Source organism: Heloderma suspectum, chromosome 1 (genome assembly GCF_057233095.1).
Source record: "Heloderma suspectum isolate Gila_16-S chromosome 1, 16-S_ref, whole genome shotgun sequence".
Classification (NCBI taxonomy): domain Eukaryota; kingdom Metazoa; phylum Chordata; class Lepidosauria; order Squamata; family Helodermatidae; genus Heloderma; species Heloderma suspectum.
Genome location: NC_139458.1, coordinates 125,030,384 through 125,058,383, shown reverse-complemented (window position 1 = coordinate 125,058,383; position 28,000 = coordinate 125,030,384). Strand labels below are relative to the sequence as shown.

The following is a 28,000-nucleotide window of genomic DNA, read 5'->3' as shown; positions in this document are numbered from 1 at the left end:
CCCAGCAAGCATTTCTTATTTATTTACTTACAATATTTATATACCGTTCCACATCTAGAACAGATTTCAGAGTGGTGAACACAAAAGATAAAACAGTAAGAGCATAAAAGATTAAAACGCCACATTAAAATTATACTTTAAAAAACACACACAATGCCAGTAGAAACCATGACTGGTCAATTAAGGAATGCCTCCTGGAAGAGTGCTTTTTTTCAGGAGGTGCCAGAAACAATGCAATGTTGGTGCTTGCCTGACCTCCGAGGGTAGGAAGTTCCAAAGAAAAGGGGCCACCACACTGAAGGCTCTTCTCCTGGTGGTCTCCAGTTGGACCATATGTCCATGTGGAACCATCAGGAGCGAGCCCTCTGATGACCTCAGTGACTGGGCAGGTTGGTAATGATCTTATTACTGCTGCAGAAATTGAATATTCCCCTAGAGGGCACTATCTGGCAGTGATGATGGCAAATAGGACACAGCACCATAGGTTGAGTAAAAACATACAGTAATTTGAGAATTGGGGCCAATGTGGAAGCGGCTCGCCACATTTTGTTCAGGAAAAGTGTCTTATCTTCAGAACTGAGCTCAGGGGAATACTGGTTTTACTGGACTGCAGCTGAAGCTGTCTGTGCACAGTGATGATTGGTTGATGCCTGGGACATCACAAACTTATCTTCCCAAGGCAGTGTTTCAACTTAAAAAATAAATAAATGATGGTGTGTTGTTATTTTTAAATAAAAAAAAAATAAAGCAATGAAAGAACATTTGATCAAGCAAACTTGCAAGCAGCACACCAGATATATATATTTTAAAAGGCAGTCAGCTTTCCTGAAGCATGGGGGAAACATGGGAAAGTCGAGACAGCTGACTGAATCAACATTCAAAGCGTTGTCTGCCCTGTGGGAGAAAACAACAACAACAACAACATGGAAGGTCCTGTTTTTTAAAGGTACATTTGTACATGCCCTTAAAAATAGAATAGTATTATTCAATTTGTGCCTTAAATGCTTCCACGGAGTACTGTTTTCAGCTAATACAGATGGGATGTGGGAAATCTACAATTGAATCTCCCAATGTGTATGTGTTGTGGTTTTAAAAAAAACTTTAAACAGGTACGGGTGCTCCAATTTTGATCAGAGCAGCAGTGCTGCGAGAGGGGAAGTTAAACTCTTTCCTGTGCCATTTTCCTGAGCTCAGTCAACCCCCTCCCCCAAACTGCTATTGACCCTGTTATCCCCTGTTAGGCTGGGGAAAGAAGGGTATCCATATGTTTTCCGGATTCCACCTCCCCCTTCATGGGAGGTGCAATTAAGATTGGAGAAAATAGTGTGGGGAGAGAGATAAACACGCCCCCCCAGCCCCACTGCTCCAATTAAAATTGGAGCCCCCCACCCCCAGGACCACTATAAAGTTAGTTCCCTAAAGTCTGGAAATCTGAATGTGGGTGTCAAACCTTCAAGTCTATTTTGGTCCTCAGGTTGAGCTTGGACAGTGCTGGTCTTTATAAGCTGAATGTTCTGTCTCCTTCCTAAGCAGGGACAATTTTTTTCCTACATAATCCAGCTGATTAGAGAGGAAAGCATCACTGTGTATATTTGGAGGGCCCCTTTTTCATCTCTGTTTCACTGCAACTCTCCCCATTCTTCTGAGAACAGAGGAATGACTTCTGGAGCGAGGACAATGGCTTCCCGGCAAGCTTTGGGCACTCTGTAATTGAGCCTTTTGGTTTCTGCTCTTAGCAGCTTGTGAGTGAGCCATATGAACCTGTCTCCCTTCTTCTGCCTTTTCTGTTTGTAACAGCAAGAACACCTTGGGGAGATTTGCTTCTCACTCCGATATGTCCCCAGCACTAGCAAATTAATGGTGGTCATCTTGGAAGCCAAAAAGCTCAAGCGGATGGATGCCCATGGACTGTCAGGTAATGGGGAAGGATAGCTGGAGCTCAGTGCAGAATAAAGGAACATGAAAGCAGATGCAGAAACCCATTAATGTACATTGCTCAGATGAAGTCTGGAATTGCATTAAGCCCAGGATCCTCTTTGGCCTGATACAACAGGCTGAACAGCATAGCAGCTATCTGGACATGATGTCCTGCTGCCCTTGGAAACAGGAAGGATTGGTCCAGGGCCTCTATCGCAAGAACTGCAAGTCTCTCTTGTGTCATGAGAGGGAATGAGTTTTGTCCATGGCTGGTAGTATTTGTTTCACAGTGTTTGGGGACAAAAGATTCATCTTAAGAAAAGGGAACTGTGTCCAAATTGAGCAAGTCTCTTTTTGTTTGAGAAATGGGTGAGGATTGATTTTACCCTCTTCCAAAGAGTTCAGATCAGCATTTTAGACTCATGATGACTCTCAGGGATCTCCAGCTGCAACCAAGGCCACCTAATGGGCAAGGAAGTTGAACCTGGGTTTCCCCATCTAACACCTAGCCATTATACCATGGTTGCGTGGCAAAGTTCTGTGGCAGGGGTGCAGAACCTCTTTTGGCCAAAGGGCCAAATTCCATCTTGGAGAAGCTTTTGGGGGCCATATTCCAGTGGTAGGTGGGGCCGAGGGCAAAAGGGGCAGGGCCACCCCCCCTCCCCAAGCGCCAGCATATTTTAGCTTAAAACTCTTACAGCCAGTAACTAAACCTTTTAGAACGGGGGAAAAACTGTGCACAAGTCGGGAAACTACCAAATGATTAGTGGTTGGGGGAAAGAGGGTGAAGCCAAAGGAAGGGGGCATGGCCACCTGGGCAACCCAGATTAGGACACTTGGAGGGCCAGATTTGCCCCCTGGGCTCTGCTCTATGGGAACAAAATGGCTAGGATTGGTCTTGGAGGCCCAAAAGACTGGGATACAGTGCGAGGAAACTCTTATAGAAAGTTCGGGGGGGACGGACGGTCCCATTCTGAATTGGCTCTCCTACACTGGAGGCATTCAAGATGAAGCTGGACAGCCAATTGTCAGGGATGCTTTGACTTGGAGTCCTGCACTGAGCAGGGGGTTGGACTTGATGGTCTTATAGGCCCCTTCCAACCCCACTATTCTATGATTCTATGAATTAAATTGCCTTATAAGGGTCTCACAGGGGGCCCAAATTGAAATCCAGGATTACCTCCTGCTATAGTGCAATTTAGATTTCATCTTCACATTTTCAACTGGCTCTGGCTCTTCCTTCCATCCCAGATCCCTATGTCAAAGTGCAACTTATTCTGAACAAAAAGAAATGGAAGAAAAAGAAAACGAGGATAAAGAAAAACACATTAAGTCCCTACTTCAACGAGGCATTTCTTTTTGATGTGCCCTTCAACTTGATCCAGGTATGTCCTCTGTGTGCAGTGGACACCCGTTTCATGGCAGGTGCACATTACTTGGGAATTGTTATGAATCTAGACACCTTAGCTCATGGCCTTTGCAGAGGATTCTCTCGCTGAGGCCCGCCACAAGAACATCTTATTCAGACCTAATTATGCTTGGATGGCCAGAGCTGCCCTTGCTTCCGCATCTCCATTACCCACCAGAGGCTAACATTACTTCACACATAACTAATTTAACACAAAACCTTAGAATTAAAAGAATCCCGAGAACATACTTATCACTGACCACAATTAGTGCTTGGCTTAATGGTGTGAACTGGAACTAGCTGAAGTGACCTTGAGACATTTCTGCAGCACCATGGGCCCTGCCTTTCCATAGGTTCATCCCATGGCAGTGCAATGACAGTTTAAAGGCCTGCCATCATTGGGGGGCAGCAGGGGGAACAGGGCCAGTTGCATGTGTCTTTACGACACAGTTGTTGCCTGCTTGAGAATGGGTCTGGCTGAGACTGGGAGGGTGCTCCTGCACTCATGTCCTGTATGAGTGGATGGCTTTAAAAGGGGTTAGACAAATTCCTGGAGGAGGCCATCAACAGCTACTAGTCCAAATGGCTATATGCTGCCTCCAGTACTAGAGGCAGTCTGCCTGTATGTATACCAGTTGCTGGGGAACGTAGGCAGGAGGGCGCTGTTGCACTCGTGTCCTGCTTGTGGGTTTCCTGTGGGCAGCTGGTTAGCCAGTGTGTGAACAGAACGCTGGACTAGATGGACCCTTGGTCCGATCCAGCAAGGCGGTTCTTATGACAGTTGAGTGATAAAAACATGCACAACTGGTACTATCGGCAATATGCTGAAGGCCTTTAATTAAACATTTCAGCAGTGCAATGGGGTGAACCCACCGAAAAGCAGCCACCAGGCCGCTGCTGTAACATATAAAGTTTTGTGGGAGTTCTGTGGGAGAAGAGGTGGGTGGGTGTTCGTGATGCAGCGTGTCTGCCATGGGAAAACAATCTTTCCGTCTGAACTTCCACTCGTCCCTGTTCTCTCTTCCTTGGCATCCTCAGATGGCTTTGTGTCTTCTTTCTAGAATGTAGACCTGGTGATTTCAGTCTGGGATCATGACAAAATGACCAAGGATGACCAGATTGGGAAGCTGTTTCTTGGCTGCCGAGCTACAGGCAACCAGCTGCGCCATTGGTCAGACATGCTGGCCAACCCCCGCAGGCCGATTGCACAGTGGCACAGTCTGCAGCCTGTGGAAGATATTGACAAAACCCTGGGGCTGAAGACACACTTCAAGCTGCCGCTACCCAACAGCTAAGCAAGAAAAGGGTCTCCACTTGTGAAGGGAGCCCACTCTGGTTCTTGGACGGAAGGGCAAGTTTGCAAAGGAACAGCTGGCAGCACAAGTCCCTATGGAACATCAGGATCAATTAGAGATGTAATTAAAAGTATTCAGAGCAAGAGAACTAAATATCCTGCTGAGCCTCCGGCCCTGCACAGGGCAGTTGTCTCAGGATACCAGGAATCCTAATGTGCCAGGATCACATGCGTCTATAATCTGCCATCATGGAATGAATCCACTGTTTCAGCTTGATGTGAGAGAGAAGTAGGAAAGATGCACAAGATCGTACTTCTGGTACAAGATGTCATGCAAACTTGGGTTCAAAGTAATGTTATTCAAATTATGTGTGAGGAGGGCAGTGTATGGGCTTGTGTAGAGCAGGTATTTCCACCAGGCTGAAGGGGAAAAACCTGGAAATAAACGTAATTGCAGCCATGCTCCTTATCCGTGTCAATATTTTAAAAATGATATAGTTCAAGCTATCTAGGCAGCCCTTAATAAACTGCTGGTTAAATGCAAAGGAAAAAGTAGATGTTCCTTTCAGCAGTGCCACTATCTATTCTAGGTTGATTTTTAAAAAGTTGTGCAGGTGAGACAAATGTAGTAAGCAATACCTCTCTCTGTGCAAATTGAATGAACAATATCGTTAATTCATTGTTCTCCAGGGATCAAAGGGAACTGCTGCCTTCAACGCAGTTCTTTACCATTTAGTTTGTGCCTCCAGGTGCTTCCAGACAGAAGGCTCCATGGTGCCACCATTCAGAATGCACTCTGCAGTTATTCTGTCCTTTTCTCCTTAATGGATTTTCTGAGGGAAGAAAAAAGGTGGAGGAAGTGGTGGGAAAATATAAGAGGGTTATGCGGGGAAGACGTTATAGTGTGGACCCCCCATAAACGTCCCCCCCATAAACATCTGTGAATAAGGCAAGGGGATGGCATGATAAAAGACTCATCTGGAAGCACCCTCCTTATCCCATGAGGTTGTTGCAGATCTGGGAGTCAGGATGACTTTCCCTACGGGTGGACCCCTTCTTTCCAAAAGTTCCCCCAAAAGAATTACAATAGGCTGATACCAGTCACAGTGAACCTCCTGACACACCCTAGTCTGCCCAACTGTTTGGGGAGTTTTAAGTCCTTCTGCCAAAGACCCTTCTCTTCAGCCCAGCTCTAGGAAAAAATAAAAAGAAAGGTTCTTTGGATTCTTGCCCAAAGCCTAGAACTTAACAAAAACCCCTGTGAAAACCTTAAGAATGCAAGCAGTGGCTTTGTAACTGCGCAGTCTTTCACGTGGGGAAGGTTTAAGTGAGAAATTCCTTTTTAAAACAATACACTCAAATGTCCAAATATAGAAAGAGTTTATTTAGGAAAAGGAGAAAACAGGAAGAAAAGGGGAAGGCAACATACACAGAATACCAAATAAAATCAATCTAATTTACATGTTAAGCTAGTTACATGTAAAGCTAGTTACATATTAACTTCTTGAGCAGAGTCTTGGGTTTCAGTGCATATGCAAAGTTCTTTACCGAGAGAATGGCCTGAGAGAGACCATCCTTGCCTTCCTGATTAGATGTTGACAGGAAGGCATAGCGTGCAAACAAACTCTCGATTTCATGAGGTTCTGAGTTCAGTGAAAGCCAGCCCCTTAGTGGAGATTGACTGTTGTTTTGTACAATAGTCTGATAGCCTCCATTTCTGATGTTAGTGGTCTAGCGAGCAAATCAGTACTTAATGGCTGGACCCACCTTCATAACGACCCTACACTTGAAATATTAAAGATATTAAATATTAATATTTCACATTAAATATTAAAGAGCTGGCCAGTTTTGACTAGACAAACAATTGGGCGAAATCGCACATCACGCTAAGCCACCCTGAAGACAAGCCACCTTGGGTTGGTTGTTCACTCAATAGCCCACGTTACTCCTGACAGACAATCAGGCGCTCTGCGGCTTGCCCACCTGCTCCTGGCATGTATCCCATGGGCCTTTGCAGCACAACACCTCAACCCCATGGAGGGGAACTTTCCCTATTTCCCGCCCTGCTCTGATTGCTACCCCTTTTCTGCACAATTTTTCAGTTCACAACCTTCTTTTGTTTACTTTTTGGTGCTTCAGAAGTATGCAAATGCTTAAAAACATGTATCTGTCATTCAAAAGTGCGCCATTGTGCACATTTGCCTGTCTGCTGTTTACTTTCTTCAGCAGTACAAATCAATATCCCCTCCGTATGTGTTGAAATCCCACTTGTTGATTTCATCCTCTCACTGTCTTAGAGCTTGAACTGATAATTGCTAGTTGTCCCCTGCTGCCCTTCAGCGTTTCCCTTGACGGTTTGGAGTTTGCTGTCCGAAAGTTCCCTTCAGAGCTTTTGGAGTTCACTGTCAATGGAAACCCTGAAGTAGAGTAGGTAATTTACAAGGAAATTGACAAGGCGAATGTACTACTGCAAACTATAGGTAGCAAATCTGCGCTCTTGAGAAGGACTGGGAAAAAATAAAAAATTATGAACACATCTGTGTACTTCCAAAGCAAGGGGGGGGGGGAGTGGACCTTCCCAAGTCATTTCTGTAGCAGTGGAGGGGGGACATCACAGATGAGGGAGGCTGAAGGTGGCGGCACTAGTGAGATCATGAGGAGCGGCCAGACTTTTTGTCGCTCTTGGTAGGCGGCTCTACAGCCTGTGCCGAGAAGCCACTGACAAGCCATGCTGCTGGGTTGGCACATCATGACAAGGCACCCTGAGAACAAGCCACCCACAACAACCCAACGGATCTCAGGGAGGCTTGCGCGTGGTTAACAAACTACACTGAATTTTCTGTGCTGGGTTCAGATGTCATGATAATCTGTGCTGGCACAAACAAGGATCATGATCTGCTGTGGCTTATCATGAAGTGGAAACCAAGTCATTGTGTGAAAGAGCTTAAGTTTTGGATGCGTATTAGGGAACAAAAAAAGTGAGAGCAGGCCTATTCAAGCATCCCAGCATGGTGTCAATTTACCAGATGCTGATGTTGAGCTGCAGTGGTGCTTCTAGATAAAATATTCCTCGGGTGGCAATAATTCTCTCTTACATCCACAAATCATACAGGAACTGTGTCGCTCCTTGTCGTCCTAGGTCCTAACCAAACCAGAAGACAACTGGCATAGCAGGGCTAATCTGATGGCATGACCCCAACAATGGATTATGCAGGACTTTTGTACAAAACTGCACGCAGCTCTACTCTTTCTTTCTGCAGTATTGCTGCCGATACTTACAGTTAAGCACTAAACTGCACAACCAGAAGTGCAGGAGTCTGCTGTCTGGATGCATCCTCAGTGTCTGCATGCCACACTTCACATATTTCCACTCTGCATAGGCTTTCTCCTTCTCGGGATGAGTAATATTTTCAAATCATAACAATCCTAGTAAAACACAATAGCATTCAAACAAATCAACATGCCATTAAAAAATCTTCATTGTCTGCTGGCTTAACTCTAATGCCCCAAAGCCACCCCAAATAGGTAAGTATTGCAATGCTTCCAGAAGATGTTTTGGCTTCAACTTTGGCAAATTTCCAAAGGGAGGGAGCTCCTCAACTTGGGCGGGGGGTGGGCGGGGGAAGCCACTGAAAATGCCCCTCTATGCGCCCTTCATATATCTGAACTTACTACAAAGACAGTATTGTTGATTGATCTCAGAGATGGTGAACATAGAAAGCTACCTTATACCAGATCAAACTATTTGTCCATCAAACCCATAGTATTGTCTGCGCTGAATGGCAGTAGCTCTCCAGGGTCTCAGGAAGAGGTCTTTTCCATCACCTGGCACCCAGTCATTTTAACAAGATGTTGAGAACTGGACCTGGGATCTTCTGTATGTAACAAAAGAGAGAGAAAAGTGCTCTACCGCTGAGCTATGGTCCCTCCTTCAAAATTCTGAAGGTATAGCCAGCCTTCTGCCCCAACTGTAGACAGGGCTTGTCTGGGATTAGAACCCAGAGCCTCATACTCCCTTTGTGAGGATGATACCCCTGGATCTGGGGTCCCAGTGTGGTGCACATGGGCACTACTGTGCCTGCAGACACTTCTCCCTGCCCCTCCAGATTTTTATTTACTTTCTTAAGATTTTTTTTTTTTTAATGGCGAGTCTGGCTTGCTGCAAAGTGAAGTGCTACCCTCTAGAACCATCTTTATTTGGGTTCAAAAGAACAGTTTTGTGTTTTGGAGCTCAGACTCCAGTTTTGACTTGTACATAAGTTCCTGGGCACGTTACTTTTCTTTCTGGTTGCCTTTTGGGAAATGAATGTTTTGTAATCAGCCAGCCTGCCATGGGAGTCATTTTATGAGTGGGCAAGCCCCCCTTCTCCGCCTTTTAGGGCACAATCCTATGCATATTTAGACAGAAAAAAAAGTCATACAACTCCTAGCATTCTGGCTGGGGAATGCTGGGAGCTGAAGGACTTTTTTCTATCTAAACTTGCATTGGAGTGTTTTCTATCTAAACATGCATTTAGTGTTCTATAAGGAAGGCTGAGCACCGAAGAATTGATGCTTTCGAACTGTGGTGCTGGAGAAGACTCTTACGAGTCCCCTGGACTGCAAGGAGGTCCAATCAGTCCATCCTAAAGGAAATCAACCCTGAGTGCTCGTTGGAAGGACAGATACTGAAGCTGAAGCTCCAATATTTTGGCCACCTAATGCGAAGAGAAAACTCTGGTAAAGACCCTGATGCTGGGAAAGACTGAAGGCAAAAGGAGAAGGGGACGGCAGAGGATGAGGTGGCTAGATAGCATCACCGATGCAATGAATATGAACTTGAGCACGCTCCGGGAGAGAGCGCAGGACAGGAAGGCCTGGCATGCTGTGGTCCATGGGGTCACGAAGAGTCGGACACGACTGAATGACTGAACAACAACAAGAACAACAAAGTTATCAGCATCACCTCAAACTGTGCCTGCGAGACCAAATGTAGCCATCCGGTGCAATATAATGCCAATGTATTAGCTATGAGGACTGAAGCACGCTGCATTATGGGGACTGCGAGCAGGATGTGTCTGATCCTCAGAATCAGAGCTCTCTGCATGGGATACCATAACAAGAATGGAAGGCAGTGGGGAGCAACAAATAACTCTGTATACTTGGAATTTCTTCTCTTTTTGGGGGCCAGCAAAGAATCAGTACACCCACTGTGACACAAATGAGGGTAATTTGTCTTTGATTATTCTGTACTGATGAGTGAATTTGAGGCTTATATTCCTTGAACCATGTATGGACTTCAACTGCCATCACCATCAAGTCAAAATTGCAATAACTGAGAGATCTTGATTCTTCCTACTACTGAGTTGTTTGGAAGCCAAGTCTAGCTCAGCCTTACACTTCTCTATCTTGTCCCTACCTGATGTTTGTTCTCGGCTATCCCTGCATGGTTTATTACCCACAAATTGACTTGTAAGGTATTAAAAACAGACTCTTCCTATCTATATTTGTGCAACAAACTAGCAAGGAGCTTCTGTTTCTGGATATGACGCAGTGACGTGTGGCATCATATAGAGAGAGCAGTATCTTGGATACCGTCAGCAGTGGTCAGCCAATCGCAGTCAGCTCTGAGGAGGAGTAGACCCTTCATAAATGACTGAGGCTGCTTGCCTCTTTGGTTTATTCAAACAGCTTAGCAGTAGAGCAAACTGGCAAGTGTTAGCAACCAGGAAGCAAAGTAAAAATCAGCTGATTGGTGCTGGACACTCCTGCTTTTAAGACTACGTAAGTCTCATTCTCTGTATTGTCCCTTTAGTTATGCTTGCTCTTGGGGTCCTGACGAACAAACTGTGACTTTAAAGAATCTGTTTGACCTGTTTCATTATATGGAATGTGAAAAGGCAAAATACCATGTTGGGCATAATGACAAAAGGAATTGAAAATAAAACTCCCAAGACTGTATTGCCCTTATACAAACCTAGGGTGCGACCACATTTGGAATACTGTGTACAGTTCTGGTCACACCTAAAAAGAGTATTGTAGAGTTGGGAAAAGTGCAGCAAAGGGCAACCAAAATGATCAAGAGGCTGGAGCATCTCCCCGGAGCAAAGGTTATGTTTTTATCTTATTATCGTATCCAAATGTCTCCCTTTTGTTATAAGAATTCAAAATATGCCCATGGATACTGAATGTTTTGGTTGGCCGTCAAACTGAGTTCCTGGATTCCTGTTTAAATGAAAGTACTATTCAGGAGTTCATGGGTTCAATCCAGCCAAAATTAAGCTCTTTTTAAATCTTAATTATTTCAGTTCTGTGTATGTGCTTATCTCTCTTGTAGAAATCAATGGACAGCGTACAATCCTGTGCACGTTTAGACAGAAAAAAGTCCTGCAGTTACAAAAATTCCCATGGGGAATGCTGGCAGTTGTAGAACTTATTTCTGTCTAAACATGCATAGGATTGTAACCTTATGTGCTTAACTTTGGCTGAGTTGTTTTTGTACCTTAGGCTGCCACCTCCACTAAGTGAAACAGCCAACTGACCATATTACTCAGTTATCAGTGTGAAATAAATGTGGTACCAAATAATTTAAAATAATAATTTAAAATATTTTCCTACAACCTTGAAAGGATATATTTACTTTCATGTCATAAATGTGCAGATGTTTGTCACACAAGAGAACAGCATAATATTCAGAATTTCAAATTTAGCAGCACATACTAAAAAATTGTGATTGTGCATGCGTGTGTTTTAACGTGATGGCATTTTTGTTATTCAGATTGGTATAATCCCCAGGTAAGCAGCAACACAAATTTGGTACTTTTGTAATCTGTACACATAGGGCGAGACTAGGTCCTGCACCTACCAAATAGCCCATTTGGCGATTTGATTTGGTTGTGGATATTCCAGATGTTCACCCAATCAGTGGGGCAAAACAAGTAGGACCACAATGGGTTTATTGCAGTTATAGTACAGGGTATCTAAGCCTGTTGCTTTAATTATTTGAAGTATTAAATACAGAATTGGGAAATAGGTCTCTAGCATCTTGTTCGGCAATTTCAGTTTTCATTGTGGAGATGACTGCATTATTTTTCTGCAAAAACAAGTGACCCTTCTAAAGCTAAAAAACAGAGAGCCTTGTGGTACCTTAAAGACTAACGAATTTATTAAGCCATAAACCTAAGGGAGTAAATGACAATGGAATGCCATTCCATGGAGTCAAATGGCCATGGAATACAAAAAGAACAGAATGAAGATTCAATTAACACTTAAATATATGCCACAGAAGCACAGTGACCATTCACAGCAGCAATAATTGGTGGAAAACACTGGCAACCTAGCATTGGCTTCAGCCCTAAGACTGCAATCCTAGGCATATTCACTCAGGTCAATTGTGTTAAACTTAAATGGGGCTAACTCCCAGGTAAGTGTACACAGCCTAACTAAACTTACTAGATAGGAGTAAGGAGCTCATTGGGGCTTACCTCTGAGTAAACATGCTTAGATTTTTACCTTACGGGTTTGTGTGGCTTAAAACATACTACGTTTTCTTTTCTTTCAAAAAATCTCCCTTTTTCTCACTCTAAAGCAGCTTTCCCCAACCTGTTGCCCTCCAGATGTAAAGGCTGGCTGGGGCATGCTGGGACTTGTAGTCCAACACATCTGGAGGGCCGGAGATTAGGAAAGGTTGCTCTAAGGGTAGTAATGATTGCCTCTTGTTCAAACACACATCGGCTCTCATGAAAGCGACACAGAAGCCCCTTCGCTCTGGTTAGTTTGGTATGAATAACACCTGGCAATAAAAACGCACCCGCCGTCGCTTGTCCTTATCGCGGACAATTTGCAGTTTACAGAGTTCCTGAAAACATGAACAAACCATACAGATGATTGCGAACGGTCGCAACTCGGCTGCCGCCTTGTTTATGAGATCCGAGGTAAATATTATAAGGCCGCAATCCTAAGCCTGTTTAGCCAGAAAAAAAGTCCTACAACTCCCAGCATGACTAGCTGGGGCATGCTGGGACTTGTAGGACTTTTTTCTGGCTAAACAGGCATAAGATTGCGCCCTATAGCGCTTTGCACACATTTTTAAAAATGACGCCGAAATCCTGGTGAAGAACGGCTGCGATTAAACCGTTTACAGCATAAGCCTATTTTTATTGTATGTATTTATTTTATTTACCGAACTTTTAAACCGCCCAGTAACCGAAGTTCTCTGGGCGGTGTACAATCCACGCATGTCGACTCAGAAGTCAACCCCACGGAGTTCAGTGGGACTTACTCCCAAGTAAGTAGGGACAGGGTTGCAGCCTTGGCCGCCCGAAGCAGGCGCGTTCCGGCGGAGGAGGCGCGCGGGGGCCTCAAAGACTACATTTCCCATCCTTCCCTTGCACGGTCCTCCCAGCCCCCCGCTTTCCCTTCCGACGGCTCCTGTTTCTGGGAGGCGATGGCTGGAAATCGCCGCAGGTCTGCGGGGCGGGGATCGCGGGGTTCGGGGTTCCTTGCCTGCAGGTGCAGCCCAGGACGGCCCCCCAGGGCCGCAGCTGGAACTTCAGTCGAAACTGTCCCGAGCGCTGCGGGACAGCGGGGCGCGACTTCGCGGACCACGCGCCTCTCGGCGCAGGAGAAGAAGGGGAACTCCGGCGCCGGCTGCGTGTGGGCGTCCGCGCAGCCGCGGGGGAGGCGGGCGAAGAGGGGATCTGGCGGCGAGGCTGGAGCGGAGGCGCCGTGGTGACGGGGGCGGAATGGTCGTGCAAACTTAACGGCTTGGCCCCTGCAAAGAGGGTCGCGAGGCTGCTTCCTGGGGCGGAGGGCGCTCTCTCTGGAGGGCCAGAACAGACGCGACTTTCAATGAGTATCTGCCACGTCTTCTTTTCCTTTGCACTCTAGAGTAGGTGCAGCGCCCCGATCCGGATGGAGACTGTAGCGCGGGGTGGAGCTGGGGGAGACAGGAGGCTTTTAAGACCCGGATCGCCCCCCTGCACCTGCTGTGGAGGAGAAACGAAAAGAAGTCAGAGCTGCTCGTAGGCACACATTTAAAGCAATGTCTCCTTCGCCCCCCAGCTAGGCCGGATATGGGGTCAGGCTGGCGGAACCCTTTCTGCGTCTTTTATTGCTGATTTACGTCTACGGTCTCTGAATGGGTCGCCCATTAGCTTCTGCCTCTCGTTGCCTTACTTTTCTCTTTCTCTTACGCTGATTCCCCTCGCTGTTCTTTATTGTGCTTGCGCTCGTCTGCTCTTGTATTGCTCTGGTGGGGTGGGGTGGGGTGGGGTGGGGTGGGGGGCGGGGAACCTTTGTCTCTGCCACCACTAGCCCCCCTGCTCCCCCTGCATCTCTTTAAGTCAATTCTGTTTGGGGCAAAGGGGAGTTCAGGGAGTCAGTGGTGCAGTTTGACCTTGGGGGGCAAAGTCCAGGGCCCTTCAGCCCAGCCCCCAGCCCAAACGACCACCCAGAGAGTGGCAGGTGATGGTAGCAGAAGCAAACTCCGTTTTATTCTTTTCGTCCCGATGGTGGTGCTCCGATTTCATTGAATTTAACGTGCAAAAGTGCATGGCCGTAGGTATATCAGGGCTGGTAACTGTTGTTTTTCTAACATACGAGGGTGGGTGGGTGGGTGGGGTGCGGGGAAATGTTCGCTGTGTGCTTCACAACTGAGATAATAGGCATGGCCATCTAAACATAAGACCACTAGGTCCAGGGCCTCAAATTATCTAGGAAGTACACATGTGGGGCAGCTAAGCCCCCTATAACTAGAGAAGCGTGGCTTTGCTGGATCAGACCAAGGTCCAGGTAGGCCCTGTCCACAGGTGTGGCCAGTCAGATGCCTGTAGGACTCTCCAAATAAGTGATGACCTTCCTTCATTGTTTGGTCTCAGTATCTGATACTTAGAATTGCACTGCCTCTCCGAACACCTTCCAGTTGGTGTGGGCATGTGTCAACATCATGATGTGGTGCTAATTTATGTCTGTGATGAGGGGTGATTAATATCATTTTGAGATCGTATCCTAACTTTAATACCAGATGGTGGTTAAATATACAAGGCAGGAAAGCCTACGTTGTGTACAGAAAATGGGAACGTAGTGGGAGGAAGAAGATATATTGATTCTGGATTATGGCTTGACATTCTCTCGCTCACTCACACATCCTCCTCCCCCTTGCAGTCAGATTTCCACTCTGTAATGCAGCCTTCCTCAACCTGGTGCCCTCCAGATGTGTCTGGCTAGGGGGAATGCTGGGAGTTGTAGTCCAACACATTTGGAAGGCACCGGGTCGGGAGGCTGGCTCTGTGTCTTAACACATGAATACAAAAAGTGCCCTGCTGGAGCTGACCAAAGGCCCAGCTAAGCCAACATCCTGTTTCCTGCAGCAGAGATTTTTTGCCTGACCATCTGTTGACATTTTAGCTCCCTCCTGATTGTGTGGTGGATCTGCTACAATCTTATTATTTTGTTTTTAAATGTGTTTTATCTCATCCACATGTGTTCTCCAACCAGGTACCCTCCAGTTGTGTTGGGCTACAACTTCTGTCACCCCAGTTAGCATGCAGTGGCTGATGGGATTTGTAGTCCAACACATCTGGAGGGCACTAGGTTGGAGAAGGCTGCTATAGAGACTGGCACGATGGAGGCATTCTGCAACACTGTCCCATCCACCAGGCGGTTTCTCTTAACTTCCTATTTAATTTATTACGTGTACCACCTTTCTATCATGTGATGCCCAAGGTAGTGTATTGCAATGGATCACAGCCTCAAAGCACCCGACCACCACCATGGTGGTTGTTTCCCAACTCTTGGAGAGGGCAAAGCAGAGAAGTCCAGACAAATTCATAATAATGACTTTTAAAAAATGTGTTCATTATTCACAGTGGTTGAGGCCAGAATTACTACTGTATCAGCTTTTCTAACTGAACTGTTCTGAGCTTGAAACTTTTTTTTTTTAGTTCTGCATTTTCAACAGGGACTTTCAAAAAATGGATTCATGTTTTCTTCTAATGTGGACTGGGGATGGGGGGGGGGGGGAGAGAAAGATTTGGTCCAGTTTTCTGTTTAGATTTGGTTTGACTCCTTGCAAACAACATGCTTTTTCTAGACTGACTCTCCAAAACTGTTGACACTTGGAAAGCCCATAGCGAGGGTCTGAGCTTGTTTCCGTTCAACATGTATGCTTGAATGGTTTCATCACAATCCAACAGTTTTGCAGATGAACGTGCTATTCTGCTTTTCTTTCTCCCGGCAGACTAGATCTTCCATGATCTGCTATAAATCTGAACTGTCATACTGTAGGTGTTTAAACCATCTGTTCTTCCATATTTCAGAGTTGGATACCATGGAGTCAGCAGCAGGAATGAAGCCGAACAAAAGATGTGATTCCAGAAAAAATGGGCGTACAGGTAAGTAGAAGGGATAATATTTTTGGCAAGCCAAATTCTACAGGTGCCTGCAAAGGGCTGCTATTTCAAAAGCATCTTATTTATTTCAGTATTTTCCTATGTTCTGGCAGTCTGCTGTTACATTGACCCGGTTTGCACATCGTCACCACCCCACAAGTAACAAACTGTAGGCTGTTGAAAATGCAGCAGGTGTAAGCATGCATGCTGGTTCCTGCAGGCGCCCCCTGCTCCCGCTGCAGTAAACCACCTGGGAGATGCCCCTTCACTCAGTTGTTTATGTGACATCTGATCCCAGAACTATGGATTGTTGGGGGATGAACAACAACACGAGTGCGTGACTATGGAGGTGGGTGGGGTAGATCACTGCCACAGCAAGGGCAGGGCTTCTACCCACTGCAGGGGAGGCCGCCACACAATTGCAGAACCGCACGGTTCTGCTAACAATCCTCTCCCGAAGTTACCTGCTATGTTTTCAAGTATGGTTACCCTGCATCCCGGCATCCCAGCTCCTGGCGGCCACTCCATAGAGAAAACTGGGCTTGCGCTTGTAGCCAATGTCTGTGGTGGTTAGAGCGTCACCCCCATGGGGTGGCTGCTCTAGCCCACAGACTCCATGGTTCCAGCCTGGGAGTCCTCCAAGCCCTATGTTTTCATCCACAGAGCCCACCGGACAACACGGTAAGCCATATTGGGGCCCCTTAACCCTATTTCAGCAAGTGAGTAGCAGGTGTGGTTAGTGCGGGGTTAACTACCCTTCCTGACTGGGGAAAACACCCTCCAGATGCAACAATAAGCCACTGCAGGTAGAATTGTTACCCCGCCCACAGTGGCTTAACATTGCATCTGAACAGGCCCCATGGGTTCAAATTCTGGGTTGTTCTCCCCCCCTCCCTCGCTCCCCCTCAACAACACAGAGTTTCTGGTTCAGATGTCATAAACAACCCAGAGAAGGGCTGTCCCTAGGTTTTGCCCCTTTCTCATGGTGGTCCATGGATGACGTTTCCTTCTACATAGTAAGGCCATTGGCAGAGCAAATGTTTTGCATGCAGCAGTGGCTACTGAGATGTTTCCAGGTTCAATCCCAGGTTTATCTCCAGATAGGGCCGGGAAAGGTTCCTGTCTAAACCCTGCAAAGCACTGCCAGTCAGCGTAGACAATACTGAGGTAGATGAACCAGAGGTTTAACTTGGTATGAGGTATATTCATATGTTCCATATGCAGCCCAGTATTTGTGTCTGTGAATGGCAGTGGTTCTTGAGGCTCTTGGGTCTTTCTTGGCCTGAGATCCTGCCAGGGACTGAACCTGGGATTCAGTCCCAGGCAAAACATGCTCTGCTATTTTGCTGTTGGCCTTTCCTGAGTTGATTGGGCACTGCCCATCTTATACTCTGCTTGTTCCTGGAAACATTTCACTGACTCTGTTATTGCATGGGGACGAGGGATCTCCTGCCTGTGAGTCATATCTGGCCTGTGCAGGTTCCCCATCCAGCCCACCAGCTTCTACCCCAGGCCCCACCACATTGCCCCAGACAAAAGGTTGTATCTCCTATCAGCTGCTGATCAGAGATAATTTATTTTCCCCACTGACTGGAGAGACCTTTTAACTGCCCAGCACTAAGAGAGACTTATGTTCTATGAGAGAGGCTCCCTCTCTCAGCCTAGGGCAGGGAAAAGGACATCTCCAATCAGCAGCTGATCGGAGATAAGTAATTTCCCCTCCTTACTGCTGAGAGATGGAGTCTAGCTCAGTGCTGGGCAGGGACAATGCTCCCTCCCTCTCTAGATCTGCATGGATCAGCTGAGGAGGTGGGGCTGGAAAGGGCGTGATTATGTATGCATGAATGGTGTGGATGTGAATGTGAGTGTGTGTCTGTGTATGGTGTGGAAGTGTCTATGTAAATGGTCTGTGTATCTGTATGTGTATATAAATGGGGTGAGAGTGGAGTGGCCTCGTGCACTTTGAGATCTGGTTGTGCCCACTTTAGGCTCTGGCCGCACCTACTGCTGGCATATGGCCCCTGGGAAGTTTCCCAAGGAGATAATCTGGCCCTTGGGCTGGAAATGTTTCCCCACCCCGTAATATGATATAGTATCATCCTTTGTATGTCTGCCTGTGGTCTTTCGGAGCAGTTTCAGCCATGAACCTTGACACTTGGTAAAAATTTATACTATAAATGTTTTGAGTTAATTCTCTGTGGTTAATATACTACCTAAATGCAATTTTAGAGGAACTCTAAAATCCATGTCGACATGGATGTTGTCATCTTAGGGCACAGTCCTACGGGGATGGCTGCAAACCTCTGAACTTGGAGGCTTACAGCTATCCAGTGCAGAGTGAGAGGAGCGGCGGAGGTGATCTTCGCCTCCATGCTCCTTCCGCTCTGCATTTTGGCTAGATGGGCCTTTTCGCCCATCTAGCCGAGGCGTCAGGGAGGGGGAAGGAAGGAGGCTGTGGAGGCTGGAGGATTCCTTGTAAGCTGGCTTCCCCAGCCCCCTCCCTGCCCATGAAACACCCCCTTTACCTTCCCTCCGAGGTCACTTTTGCAGCCTTGGAGAGGCAGGCAGCACAGTTCTTTCCGTGCCGGCTGTGAGCAAGAGGGGCTGGGGAGCTTGGACTCTGGATCTGAGGTCAGAGCGCTGACTGACCTCAGATCCAGGAATCCAAAGTATCCCATGGTCCCGTAGATGCAGTCTAGGGGCCACAGGATTGCTCTCTTAGTGTCCGAGCTGTCCTAGACAGCACCTCTCTCCGCACACCTGCTTTGCTCAAGGTATTTTGCAGGGCAATAGCAGTCTCCTGGATTACTTAACCAATGTAACCTCCGGAATGTTTTGCTGCATTAAGGCAACACCATGGCACATTGCTCTGGGGAAATGGCCCTTGCACAGCACACAGAGGATTGGTTTGTTCGACTCAGTCCCCTTCGGCCCAAATCCTGCATGGAATGTAGCCTTGGGGCTATGGAACAAGTTCCTGGTTGGGGTATGCAGATGTGTCTCTCTGCCAGTTTTGGTTTTGGAGGGAGGTTTTTCTTGTTCCAGCGCACTTTTCAAGGCTAGTGGTGTTTTTTTTTTATCATTCTTATCCCATTGCTGACCTGACCATTGTTACTCGTTGGCGTTCCTGTTGTTTGTGTTAGGTGTGCTTGTGCTTTTTTCAGAAACACTTTGAAGGCCTGTGTGGCTTGCTTTTAAAATTCTAATTGATGGCCTATGTGTTTCCTTTTCTAAAATTAGTTACAGAAGCGAAAACATAATGTTGACTGGCACACTTTGGATTGGGTGCACTAAGAAATGAATGCTGAATTTGTAGCAAGCCACTCCTGTTCATGTGATCATTTCCTATATTTAATGGAGCAATTCTATCATGGTCCATCAACCATGGCTCATGGTAGAGCATGTGGTTTGTATGTACAAGGTTCCAGGTTCGATCCCTGGCATCTCTAGGTAGGGCTGGAAAAACTCCTGCTTGAAACCTTGGTGAGCCACTGTCTGTGTCAACAATACTGGGCTAGATGGACCAATGGACTGACTTTTTATTATTACATTTATATCCCACCTTTTTTCCTCCAAGGAACCCAAGGCAGCTTACATAATCCTCCTCTGTATTTTATCCTCCCAACAACCCTGTGAGGTAGGATAGGCTGAGAGTCAGTGACTGCCCCAAGGTCACCTAATGAGCTTCATGGTCAAGTGGGGACTAGAACCCGGATCTCTTAAATCCCAATCCAACACTCTAACCACCATGCCTCACTGGCTCTGACTTGGAATAAGGCAGCTTCTGTGTTCTACTCAGAACATGTCTACTCAGAAGTAAGCACCACTAAGCTCAATGGGATATACCCCCCGGTACATACTCTTTGTTGTGGTTCATAGGAGCACTGAGGACCATAAGCATTGCACTGGTTAGGATTCGATAGGAAAGAGGATCTGTTGACTGTATGTCACGTGCACCAGCTTTTAACATATGCTTTTATTTTTGTCTTCGGATGTGTCTCATCAGCTGCCACTACATTCCTTGCTATTTCTCTCAATTTCCAGGCTTGCTTCCAGAGCGCCTTTGGAAGGCCTTGCATCTGTCTTCCCCTGTGGCTCTTTCCCAGCACTGCACAGGTAAGCGAAGCCTGGGAGACGTGTAAAAATACTATCTGCCTTTTGTATTCTGCTCCTGTGGTTATATGCTGAATCTGAATCCCAGGCTGGAAAGAAGAGCGGGAAACTTTGAACATTTTGCTGAATGTGATGCAGAAGGCTTGTTGGTGCCCCAGAGTCTTGAACCGATTTGCCCCCAGTGGCTTTCTTCCCTTTAGAAAGACAATAGCCACATTTTGCAAGACACAGTAAAAGTCTCTTTATCTGGTCCCACCTGGTTTATAGCCTTGCCCTTATCTGCCTTTTGGGAGGGTGCTGTTGCACTGGTGTCCTGCTTGTGGGTTTCCCATTGATAGCTGGTCGGCCACTGTGTGAAAAGAAAGCTGGATTAGACGGACCCCTTGCCTGACCCAGCAGGGCTCTTCTTATGTTTTTATGTATGTGTGAGGTGGGACAGATTTCCTGGGGCCAGAAGCATTATAAGACATCAGTTCCCCCTCAGCTTTTCCAGTGCTTGCTTCTGTTGTCTCTGCAGCCTACTCCAGTGAGTTATCCTTGAGCAAATGGAGGGCAGCTCCTCCCTAGCCCCCTCCTCTCTTTCCAACCCCCCCCCCCTTTCCATCACAGCCTGTTCCTTCCTCACCTTTTCTCAGCTTCCACTGTACCCATTAACCACAGGAACCACAGCTCAGTGGTGAAGCCCACATTTGCCTGCAGAAGCTCCCAGTTTCCATCCTCGGCCTCTCCATTCAAATGGGCCAGGTAGCAGATGATGGAAAAACCTCCCTGCCTGAACCCCTGAAGAGCCACCACCAGTCAAGAGTAGAATCAAGAGTAGACAACAGAAGGACCGATAGGCAACCTCCTAAATCCCTGCTGAGATTCTACTCCCACCCTTCCTCAGTATCATGAAGTTCTTCCTTTCTCTACTCCACTTTCTACTGAAAAAAGCACATGGCGAGGTGGGAGTCTCTGAATCCTTTATGCTGCCGTGCCCTGGAGAGATTCCTGCGATGTCAGGGTCACACAAGAATAATATACAGATATTCATAATAATATACACGTTTTCTGTTTTGTCTGACTCCAGATAAATTCTCTGAACTGGCGTAGAAATGTGATCTTCATTCTGCATCAACCAGTTAAATAACTCACTAGACAAGACAGAAGGAAGGAAGGATGGTTGGTTGGTCATTTCTCCTATGGGATTAAAAAGACGGCATTTAGCTTGTCCGAATTAATCAGGAGGGCAGGCCCAGTGACCTGTTGCAATTCAAAGCACATGCCATTGATGGCATTCATTCTACCCTAGTCAGTCAGGCCCACAGACTCAGGTTGCTCCTGGATTTCATTACCACCTTTCATGCCGCAACTTTCCTTCAAGGAGCTCAGAATGGTGTAATGTGGCATTTATTGCATTTGGAATATTCAGAGGTGCTGGGGAATGTGCAGCAGTCGGTCTCTCAGTGAGCTCCCCCCCCCCCATCTTGCAGCAGAAGGATATTTGTGAACTGGCTTCAGCTGCCTTCCGCAACCTATTGCCCTTCGGATGTGTTGGGCTACAACACCCACCATTCCCATGCCATGGCCAGGGAAGGTGGGAGCTGTAGTCCAGCACATCTGGAGGGCACAAGGTTCATAGAAGAGTAGGACTGGAAGGGGCCTAGAAGACCATCGAGTCTAACCCCCTGCTCAATGCAGGAATCCAAGTCAGAGCATCCCCGACAGATGGCTGTCCAGCCTCATCTTGAATGCTTCCAGTGTGGGAGAGCCCACCACCGCCCTAGGTAATTGGTTCCATTGTCGTATTGCTCTAACAGTCGGGACGTTTTTCCTGCTATTCAGCCAGAATCTGGCTTCCTGTAACTTGAGCCCATTATTCCGTGTCCTGCACTCTGGGATGATCGAGAAGAGATCCTGGCCTTCCTCTCTGTGCCAACCTTTCACATACTGGAAGAGCGCTATCATATCTCCCCTCAGTCTTCTCTTCTCAAGGCTAAACATGCCCAGTTCTTTCCATCTCTCCTCATAGGGCTTTGTTTCCAGTCCCCTGATCATCCTTGTTGCCCTCCTCTGAACCCTCTCCCGTTTGTCTGCATCCTTCTTAGAGGTTGGGGAAGGCTGGGCTGTGGCATTCCCTTGCTTTTGTTATCTGATGCTGTTTTTTCCTGGGAACGTGGGAGAGCCAGTGTGGTATAGTCACATTAAAGGAATGGCCTTTCCCCAAAGAAGAATTTAGTATATTCATGGAACACCATGTATCTGTGTTAAAGGGAGATCTTTCATGAACAGCCTTTCTTGGTGGGATTTTCTGGTTCATGCAGGTTCTTGCCCAAACTTGACAACGAACAAGAACGAAGCGCTGGGGCAAAAGAGCAGCAGAGAAGCCTCTTCCAGGCCCCAGTCAATGCTGAAGGCTCACCGGGCACTGTGTCTGTCCCTCTCTTCAGACAGCGCCAGGCAGCACCATGGCCTGGTCTCTCCAGAGAACCTTGATGCTCAGGTGAGCAAAGGTCTAGAGGTGCCTGTGATCAAGGACTGGGGTGGTGAGGCATTTGGTTGAGAATCCATGGGATGGAGAGCCTGTTTGTGGATCCAGTAGTACGGAATAGTCTACAGCAGCCTCTCCCAACCTAGTGCCCTCCAGATGTCTTGGGCTACAGTTCCCATTAGCCCCAGCCACCATGGCCAGTGGTCAAGAATGCTGGGAGTTGTCCAAAGCATCTGGAGGGCACCAGGTTGGGGAAGGCTGGTGTAAAGTGCCAGGAAATTAATTGGTGTGTTTCCTCTTTTCATAGATGAAGCAGGCCCATAGCACTGGAGCAGCCAGCAGCACAGGCTCGCTGGAACGGGCATCCCTGTTCTGTGCCTCTGCCTCCAGTTCCCCCTCCAAATCCACCATGTCCAAGCCAGCGGACCCCCCGTCCAAGCCACCAGCTTCCATCCGGTCCTCGTTGTTCTCTCCGTTGCTGCGGAGCAACAACAGCTTTGAATCTGACGCCAGCCCCTTGTCTGTTTCTGCCTCCAAGAAGTGCCACCATGGGAATCTAAAATCCAGAGCGCCGAGGGCTGCGAAGCCAGGGGCTGCACAGGGCTTCAGCGTCTCGGAGCCAGTCATCTGCAAGGTAATGGACTGCATCTACGTGGGGAACCTCCGTGCGGCTTACAGCGGGCGGGCCCTGTGCAAGAACAACATTGACAGCATCATCGACATGAGCAGCTTGCCCGGGGACTACAGGCTGAGCTTCATCCCCTGCACCTGCAGCCGAGGGCCCCGACATAGCTGGCCCCGCCTCAAGGTGTGCCTCCAGGGGCCCCCGGAGGAGGAGTGCCCATCTCTGCAGCAGCCATGCTTCTGGGACATCAACGAGTGCATTGACGCCTCCCTGGAGAAAAGGCAGCGGGTACTGATTCACTGCAGGGATGGCTACTCCCTGGCCCCGACCTGTGTCATCCAGTACCTGATGGTCAAGCACCGCATGAGGCTGCTGGCGGCTTATGAGTTTGTCAGGGCCAGGTACCCAGTGAACATCCGGGAATGCCACCGCAACCTGCTGGTGGGTTTGGAGAGAGCGCTGTGGCCAGGGGAAGTGGATGTGGAGGGCTTTAACCAGGCCATGTCGAGGAAGGTGGCTTGGATGTAGGGCCACACTAGAAGGCGAGGGTGGCAGTTTTGGGTGTTTAAACCAGGAGTGCAGAACCTCTTTCAGCCAGTGGGCCGCATGCCAGTGGTGCGCGGGGCCAAAGGCGAAAGGGGAGGGGTCAAAAATTTGAAAAGTGCCAGCATATTTTTTGCTTAAAGCTCTTACTGCCTGTAATGAAGCCTTTGAAAAGGCGATTCAACCTTTTTAGAATGGGGATGAAAACTGCCTGAAAGCCAGGAAACCACCAAACAATCAGTGGTTTGAGGGAAAGGCAGTAAGGCCTTCTGGGGAATCCTGGATGGCTGGATTTGGCCCCCAGGCCTGAGCTTCTTCACCCCTGGCTTAAACCCAGAATGGCCTCAATCCCATAGACGGAGCAGGAAGCGTGTGGGTTAGTACTGCAGAAGCCTCCCACACCCGGTCCCCCAGCACACATTTTGGTATCTAGTAAGATCCAGGCAGCGAGAGGTCCCTGTGTTCTCCATCCTCGCACTCTTCCTTCGCTTTCTGTGAGATGTTCCATGTTTAAACCCATGGAAGTGCTGCTGGCATGTCTACTTTGGACCTTAGAGAAGATACAACATAGTACTATAAACAACAGAATGCTATAAGGTTGCATCCAATGGAACCAATTACCCAGGGAGGTGGTGTGCTCTCCCATGCTGGAGGCATTCAAGAGGAGGCTGGACAGCCATCTGTCAGGGATGCTCTGACTTGGATTCCTGCATTGAGCAGGGGGTTGGACTCGATGGCCTTGTAGGCCCCTTCCAACCCTACTATTCTATGATTCTATGTAGGCGCTGAAACACAGGTTGAGCCTGTTCCACTGGGCCGTATATTTCTACGGCCATTATGAGGTTTTGAATATAAAGGAGATGCCATACACAGAGTCAGAGTGTTGGCCTGTCCTCAGCTAGAAGGATGTTCTGCAGCCCAGCTCCTTGAAATCCTCCAAGGAGAGATGCTAAGGATTGACTTTATACATGCAAAGTATGTGCTGTATCACTGAGCTACGGCCAGGGCTGCGTGTACTCTGTGCTTAAAACGTGCGTTTATTCTGCAGTGTTTACTATTTGTCATGTGTGTTGTTTTCCTGCTTCTGCCAGTCATGGGGAAGAGCAAGGAGCTATACAGGGCACTGAAGCTGCTCTGGAGATCTTACTCAGCGACTCTTCTGATTTCTGAAGCTGTCAGGGCTGGGCCACAGGCGATAGTCTGTGGTGAGCCAGGAGCCATGTGACCCAAGAACAACCATGAACATACTAGTGTTGAGGAAGACCTTGTCGCTTGAGCAAGGCTCGTCCGGAACAGGAAGCCCTCTGACATTCTTTCTTGTTCAGGAGCATCGAGTGACCAGCCTGGGTGGGTGTGGACAGGCCAGGGCCTAAAGGCACTTCACTGGGAAGCTGCCACCTGCAGTTCAGTGGTTCTTCACATGGGGCAGCTGAACATAGATCCAGCAGCTCCTGAGTGAAGCTGGCCAGGCGTTGCGCAGACACTTTCAGGTGTACCTCTGCCTTCATACTGCCATAAAGTTGCTTTAAAAAAACCACACGAAAGCTTGAGTTTCCCAGGAAGCTAAATTATGCCTCCCAGGCCACAATCTGGCTTTTCTGTGCTCTTGAGAAATCACAATTTGCACACAGCCCTTATGGGCTCTGACTTAGATGCTGGATATACCGTACATACAAGCTTCTTAAGGGTATTCCAGACAGAGGGTTCCTCGTGCTACAAATTGGTGCTCTTCCACTGTAACCTAGAAGCAGCACTGCAATTGGCCCTCCGCTCTCCGGGGGCTCTGTTGTGTTTTTAGGGGTGTGCATCTCGCTATGTTCCACCAACACAAGTGGGCGCCACGTAGCCATTTAGGCAGTGTTGTCCCCTTCCCCCACCCTTCATTGTCGCCACCCCCTTCTCCTGACACTTGGAAGCAACCGCTTCCCGGGTATTTTTGCCGTGTGTGTGTGTGTGTGTGTGTGTGTCTGTCTGTCTGTCTGTCTGTTTGTGTGATCCATGGCTTTGGGGCAGCAGGTGTGTGTGGAAAGCAATAAACCTTTGTAGCCTTTGGCAAACAAGTGTCTCCTGCAGCTGTGGCACCCTCTGTCTGGCCAAGATGTCAGGTGTGTGTGTGAGTGTGACAGAGAGAGAGAGATTGATTGATTGGTGGCTTGGAGGGAGGGGGGAGAGAGAGAGAGAGAGAGAGACAGAGAGAGATTGGTGGCTTGGGGGGGGAGAGAGAGAGAGAGATTGGTGGCTTCGGGGGGGGAGAGAGAGAGAGAGATTGGTGGCCTGGAGTGACCAGTGTCTCTGATGCTGGCACCCTTTCCTGCCAGAAAGGTCAATTAAAATATCCTTTGTGGGGACTGCTGGTGGTGAAACCCCAATAAGCAACCAAATATCCCAAATCAGCACTGAGATTGCAGCTGCTTCAGCATGTGCAGGAGGAGACCCCTGCACAGAAGGCTGGCGAACCAGTTCAGTCCCACCTGGCTAGGAAGAGAAAGTGCCATTTCAACCCAAAGTGCAGGCAGGTGGCTGCAGGGGCGAGGGCAGGGAAGAAAAAGAGAAGAAGCTGCCAAGTGGAGAAGAAGGGCTAGCCTTGCAGTGGCTGCTGCTACTTCCATCTCTTCATTCACTTGGGAAAGTTTTGGAGGGCAGCAGCAGCAGCAGCAAAGCCTCTTCCTCCTATACCACCATCTCCTCCAACTCCTCCTCACGTGCCCCAGAATAAAAGTGCTGTGACGGGAAAACTGTCAACCGCTGCTGCTCAGCACTGCTCCTCGCCATGTTACCTAGGTTTTTTTTTTTTTAAGGAATGTTTAGTTGTGCTATTCCAGCATAGTGCTATTGTGATTTTTTTTTTTTTTAAGAATGCCTGGAGACAAAGAGTCCTGCAGAGATTCATGCAAATACAAAGGCATAGTGCAGCTGTCCGCCCCCCCCCCCAAGTATTCTGCACTAAAAAATAAGATGGAACACAGGAGGATGATGAGCAGATGACATCATCTGGAACCTCTGTAAAATACCATGAATGAGGCAGGGGAATTTCACAATAAAAGCCTGGTCTGGAAGCACCCTTTATTCCCTGAGGCAAATGTTTCTCTGTGGGAGCTCAGCCTGTTTCCATAACTCTGTAAAGGTGGAAAGCTCAGCCCTTAGAAGAGGCACTGTAGGCCTCTCTCGTTTGTCAATGAAATCTTGCGGGTTTAACACTGGACTAGAATGTTTAAAGTGATTGTCTCAACAGAAGACACTTGCTACAGCAAGGCAGGAGTTTGCAAAATCCTGATATTTGTGTAAAAGTCTCTGTATGTCAGGGATGGATAGGGGCATCCGTGAAGGAGGATGTCAGTAGCGGGATTTAAATTTGGGGTTTAGGAATCCCAGATTCTATGACTGGAATAAAATAGGTATTTAATATTTATTCATTTCTTTTTCCTGGTTGTAATTTTTCTTGTTTCATAATTTGACCGTTTTTGTTAGGAATTCTGGCCAGTTGTGTCCATAGTAGGCTAATACACATGACAGGGTTGCCACATGCATACTCGGTCTGTAGCGAGGTGGGTGGATGGGGTACGTTTGTATAGACCGGAGTAGGGGAAGTGAATTGGTCCCTGAATCTTATTCCATAGCACCTGCAAAAGGCAATGGGTTTTTTACTCTTTTAAAAGGTGTTTTTAACAATTTTATTAAGTTTACAAAAAATAAAAAAAGATTCAAAGAGGGGAACAAACCAAATACAAACATCACTTACAATGGGTTGTATCCCGTGTTAGTCTTACTTAGAGTAGACCCATTGAAATGAATGGGGCTTAAGTTAAACTGATATTGGATACAACCCAATATAATCTAAATTAATAAAGACTACAAACCCAGTATCAAATATCTTAATATATAATGGGCAGTATCCAACGCTGCCCTTGTGCTAGCTAGTGGGAATAACCGCTAGTGTAATGGGAAGCTAGTGCTTGATAGTGCAACCAGAAACTAACCCAAACTAGAAGGGAGCTCTGGAAATGCTAGTTTGAACTAATTTCCAGTTGCACTATCAAGTGCTAGCTTCCGATTGCACTAGCAATCATTCTTGCTAGTGTAACATGATTGTATGTATTTCTTATTACATTTCTATAGCGCTCAATAGCCGAAGCTGTGACTGGCACTGGTGGACTGCCGGTGTTGGATATTGCCCAATGTATGAATAAAAATTAGAGAGATGGAGAGAATAAAACAATTTTCTCTCATACACACACAGAGTAAAAAATTCAATGAAATTAGA

General features: G+C 47.4%; 2 protein-coding genes and 1 long non-coding RNA gene across 10 annotated transcripts in view; 2 read left to right on the top strand and 1 right to left on the bottom strand.

The window, feature by feature from the left end:
* Positions 1-5,160, top strand: part of SYT8 (synaptotagmin 8) — a 28,058-nt gene extending 22,898 nt beyond the window's left edge. The window contains exons 7-9 of the mRNA XM_084856065.1: positions 1,798-1,915; positions 3,169-3,302; positions 4,387-5,160. Of these exons, the coding sequence (XP_084712191.1) occupies positions 1,798-1,915; positions 3,169-3,302; positions 4,387-4,620 (486 nt within the window). The 3' untranslated portion in view covers positions 4,621-5,160. The remainder of the gene's footprint in view (positions 1-1,797; positions 1,916-3,168; positions 3,303-4,386) is intronic.
* LOC146357815 (uncharacterized) lies at positions 1-13,385 on the bottom strand. Of its 2 annotated transcripts, XR_014792077.1 has the most exons (5): positions 13,104-13,385; positions 7,899-8,045; positions 5,349-5,452; positions 3,098-3,194; positions 1-894 (listed from the first exon to the last, which is right to left on the bottom strand). It is a non-coding gene; the product is annotated as an uncharacterized LOC146357815 (long non-coding RNA). The 2 variants fall into 2 exon arrangements; XR_014792079.1 differs by lacking the exons at positions 1-894; positions 3,098-3,194 and adding an exon at positions 4,136-4,382.
* LOC146357814 (uncharacterized) lies at positions 12,679-27,423 on the top strand. 7 transcript variants are annotated; one of them, XM_084856048.1, is made up of 5 exons: positions 12,679-12,885; positions 15,917-15,991; positions 20,033-20,104; positions 22,405-22,583; positions 22,879-27,423. In XM_084856048.1, the coding sequence occupies exons 2-5, from the start codon at positions 15,928-15,930 to the stop codon at positions 23,722-23,724; spliced, it is 1,161 nt and encodes a 386-aa protein (XP_084712174.1). In that variant the 5' UTR covers positions 12,679-12,885; positions 15,917-15,927; the 3' UTR covers positions 23,725-27,423. The 7 variants fall into 7 exon arrangements, with proteins under 7 accessions (XP_084712174.1, XP_084712139.1, XP_084712183.1 ...); XM_084856013.1 differs by lacking the exon at positions 12,679-12,885 and adding an exon at positions 13,021-13,064; XM_084856057.1 differs by lacking the exon at positions 12,679-12,885 and adding an exon at positions 13,194-13,452.
* Positions 27,424-28,000: the final 577 nt, after the last annotated feature.

Excerpts from the sequence above, each read along its gene's own strand:
- LOC146357814 (XM_084856003.1), top strand. The coding sequence starts at position 14,067 with ATGGTAGCAGAAGCAAACTCCGTTTTATTCTTTTCGTCCCGATGGTGG. Across the intron at positions 14,161-15,916 it reads GCAAAAGTGCATGGCCGTAG|AGTTGGATACCATGGAGTCA; the intron begins GTATATCAGGGC and ends TCCATATTTCAG. Across the intron at positions 15,992-20,032 it reads CAGAAAAAATGGGCGTACAG|GCTTGCTTCCAGAGCGCCTT; the intron begins GTAAGTAGAAGG and ends CTCAATTTCCAG.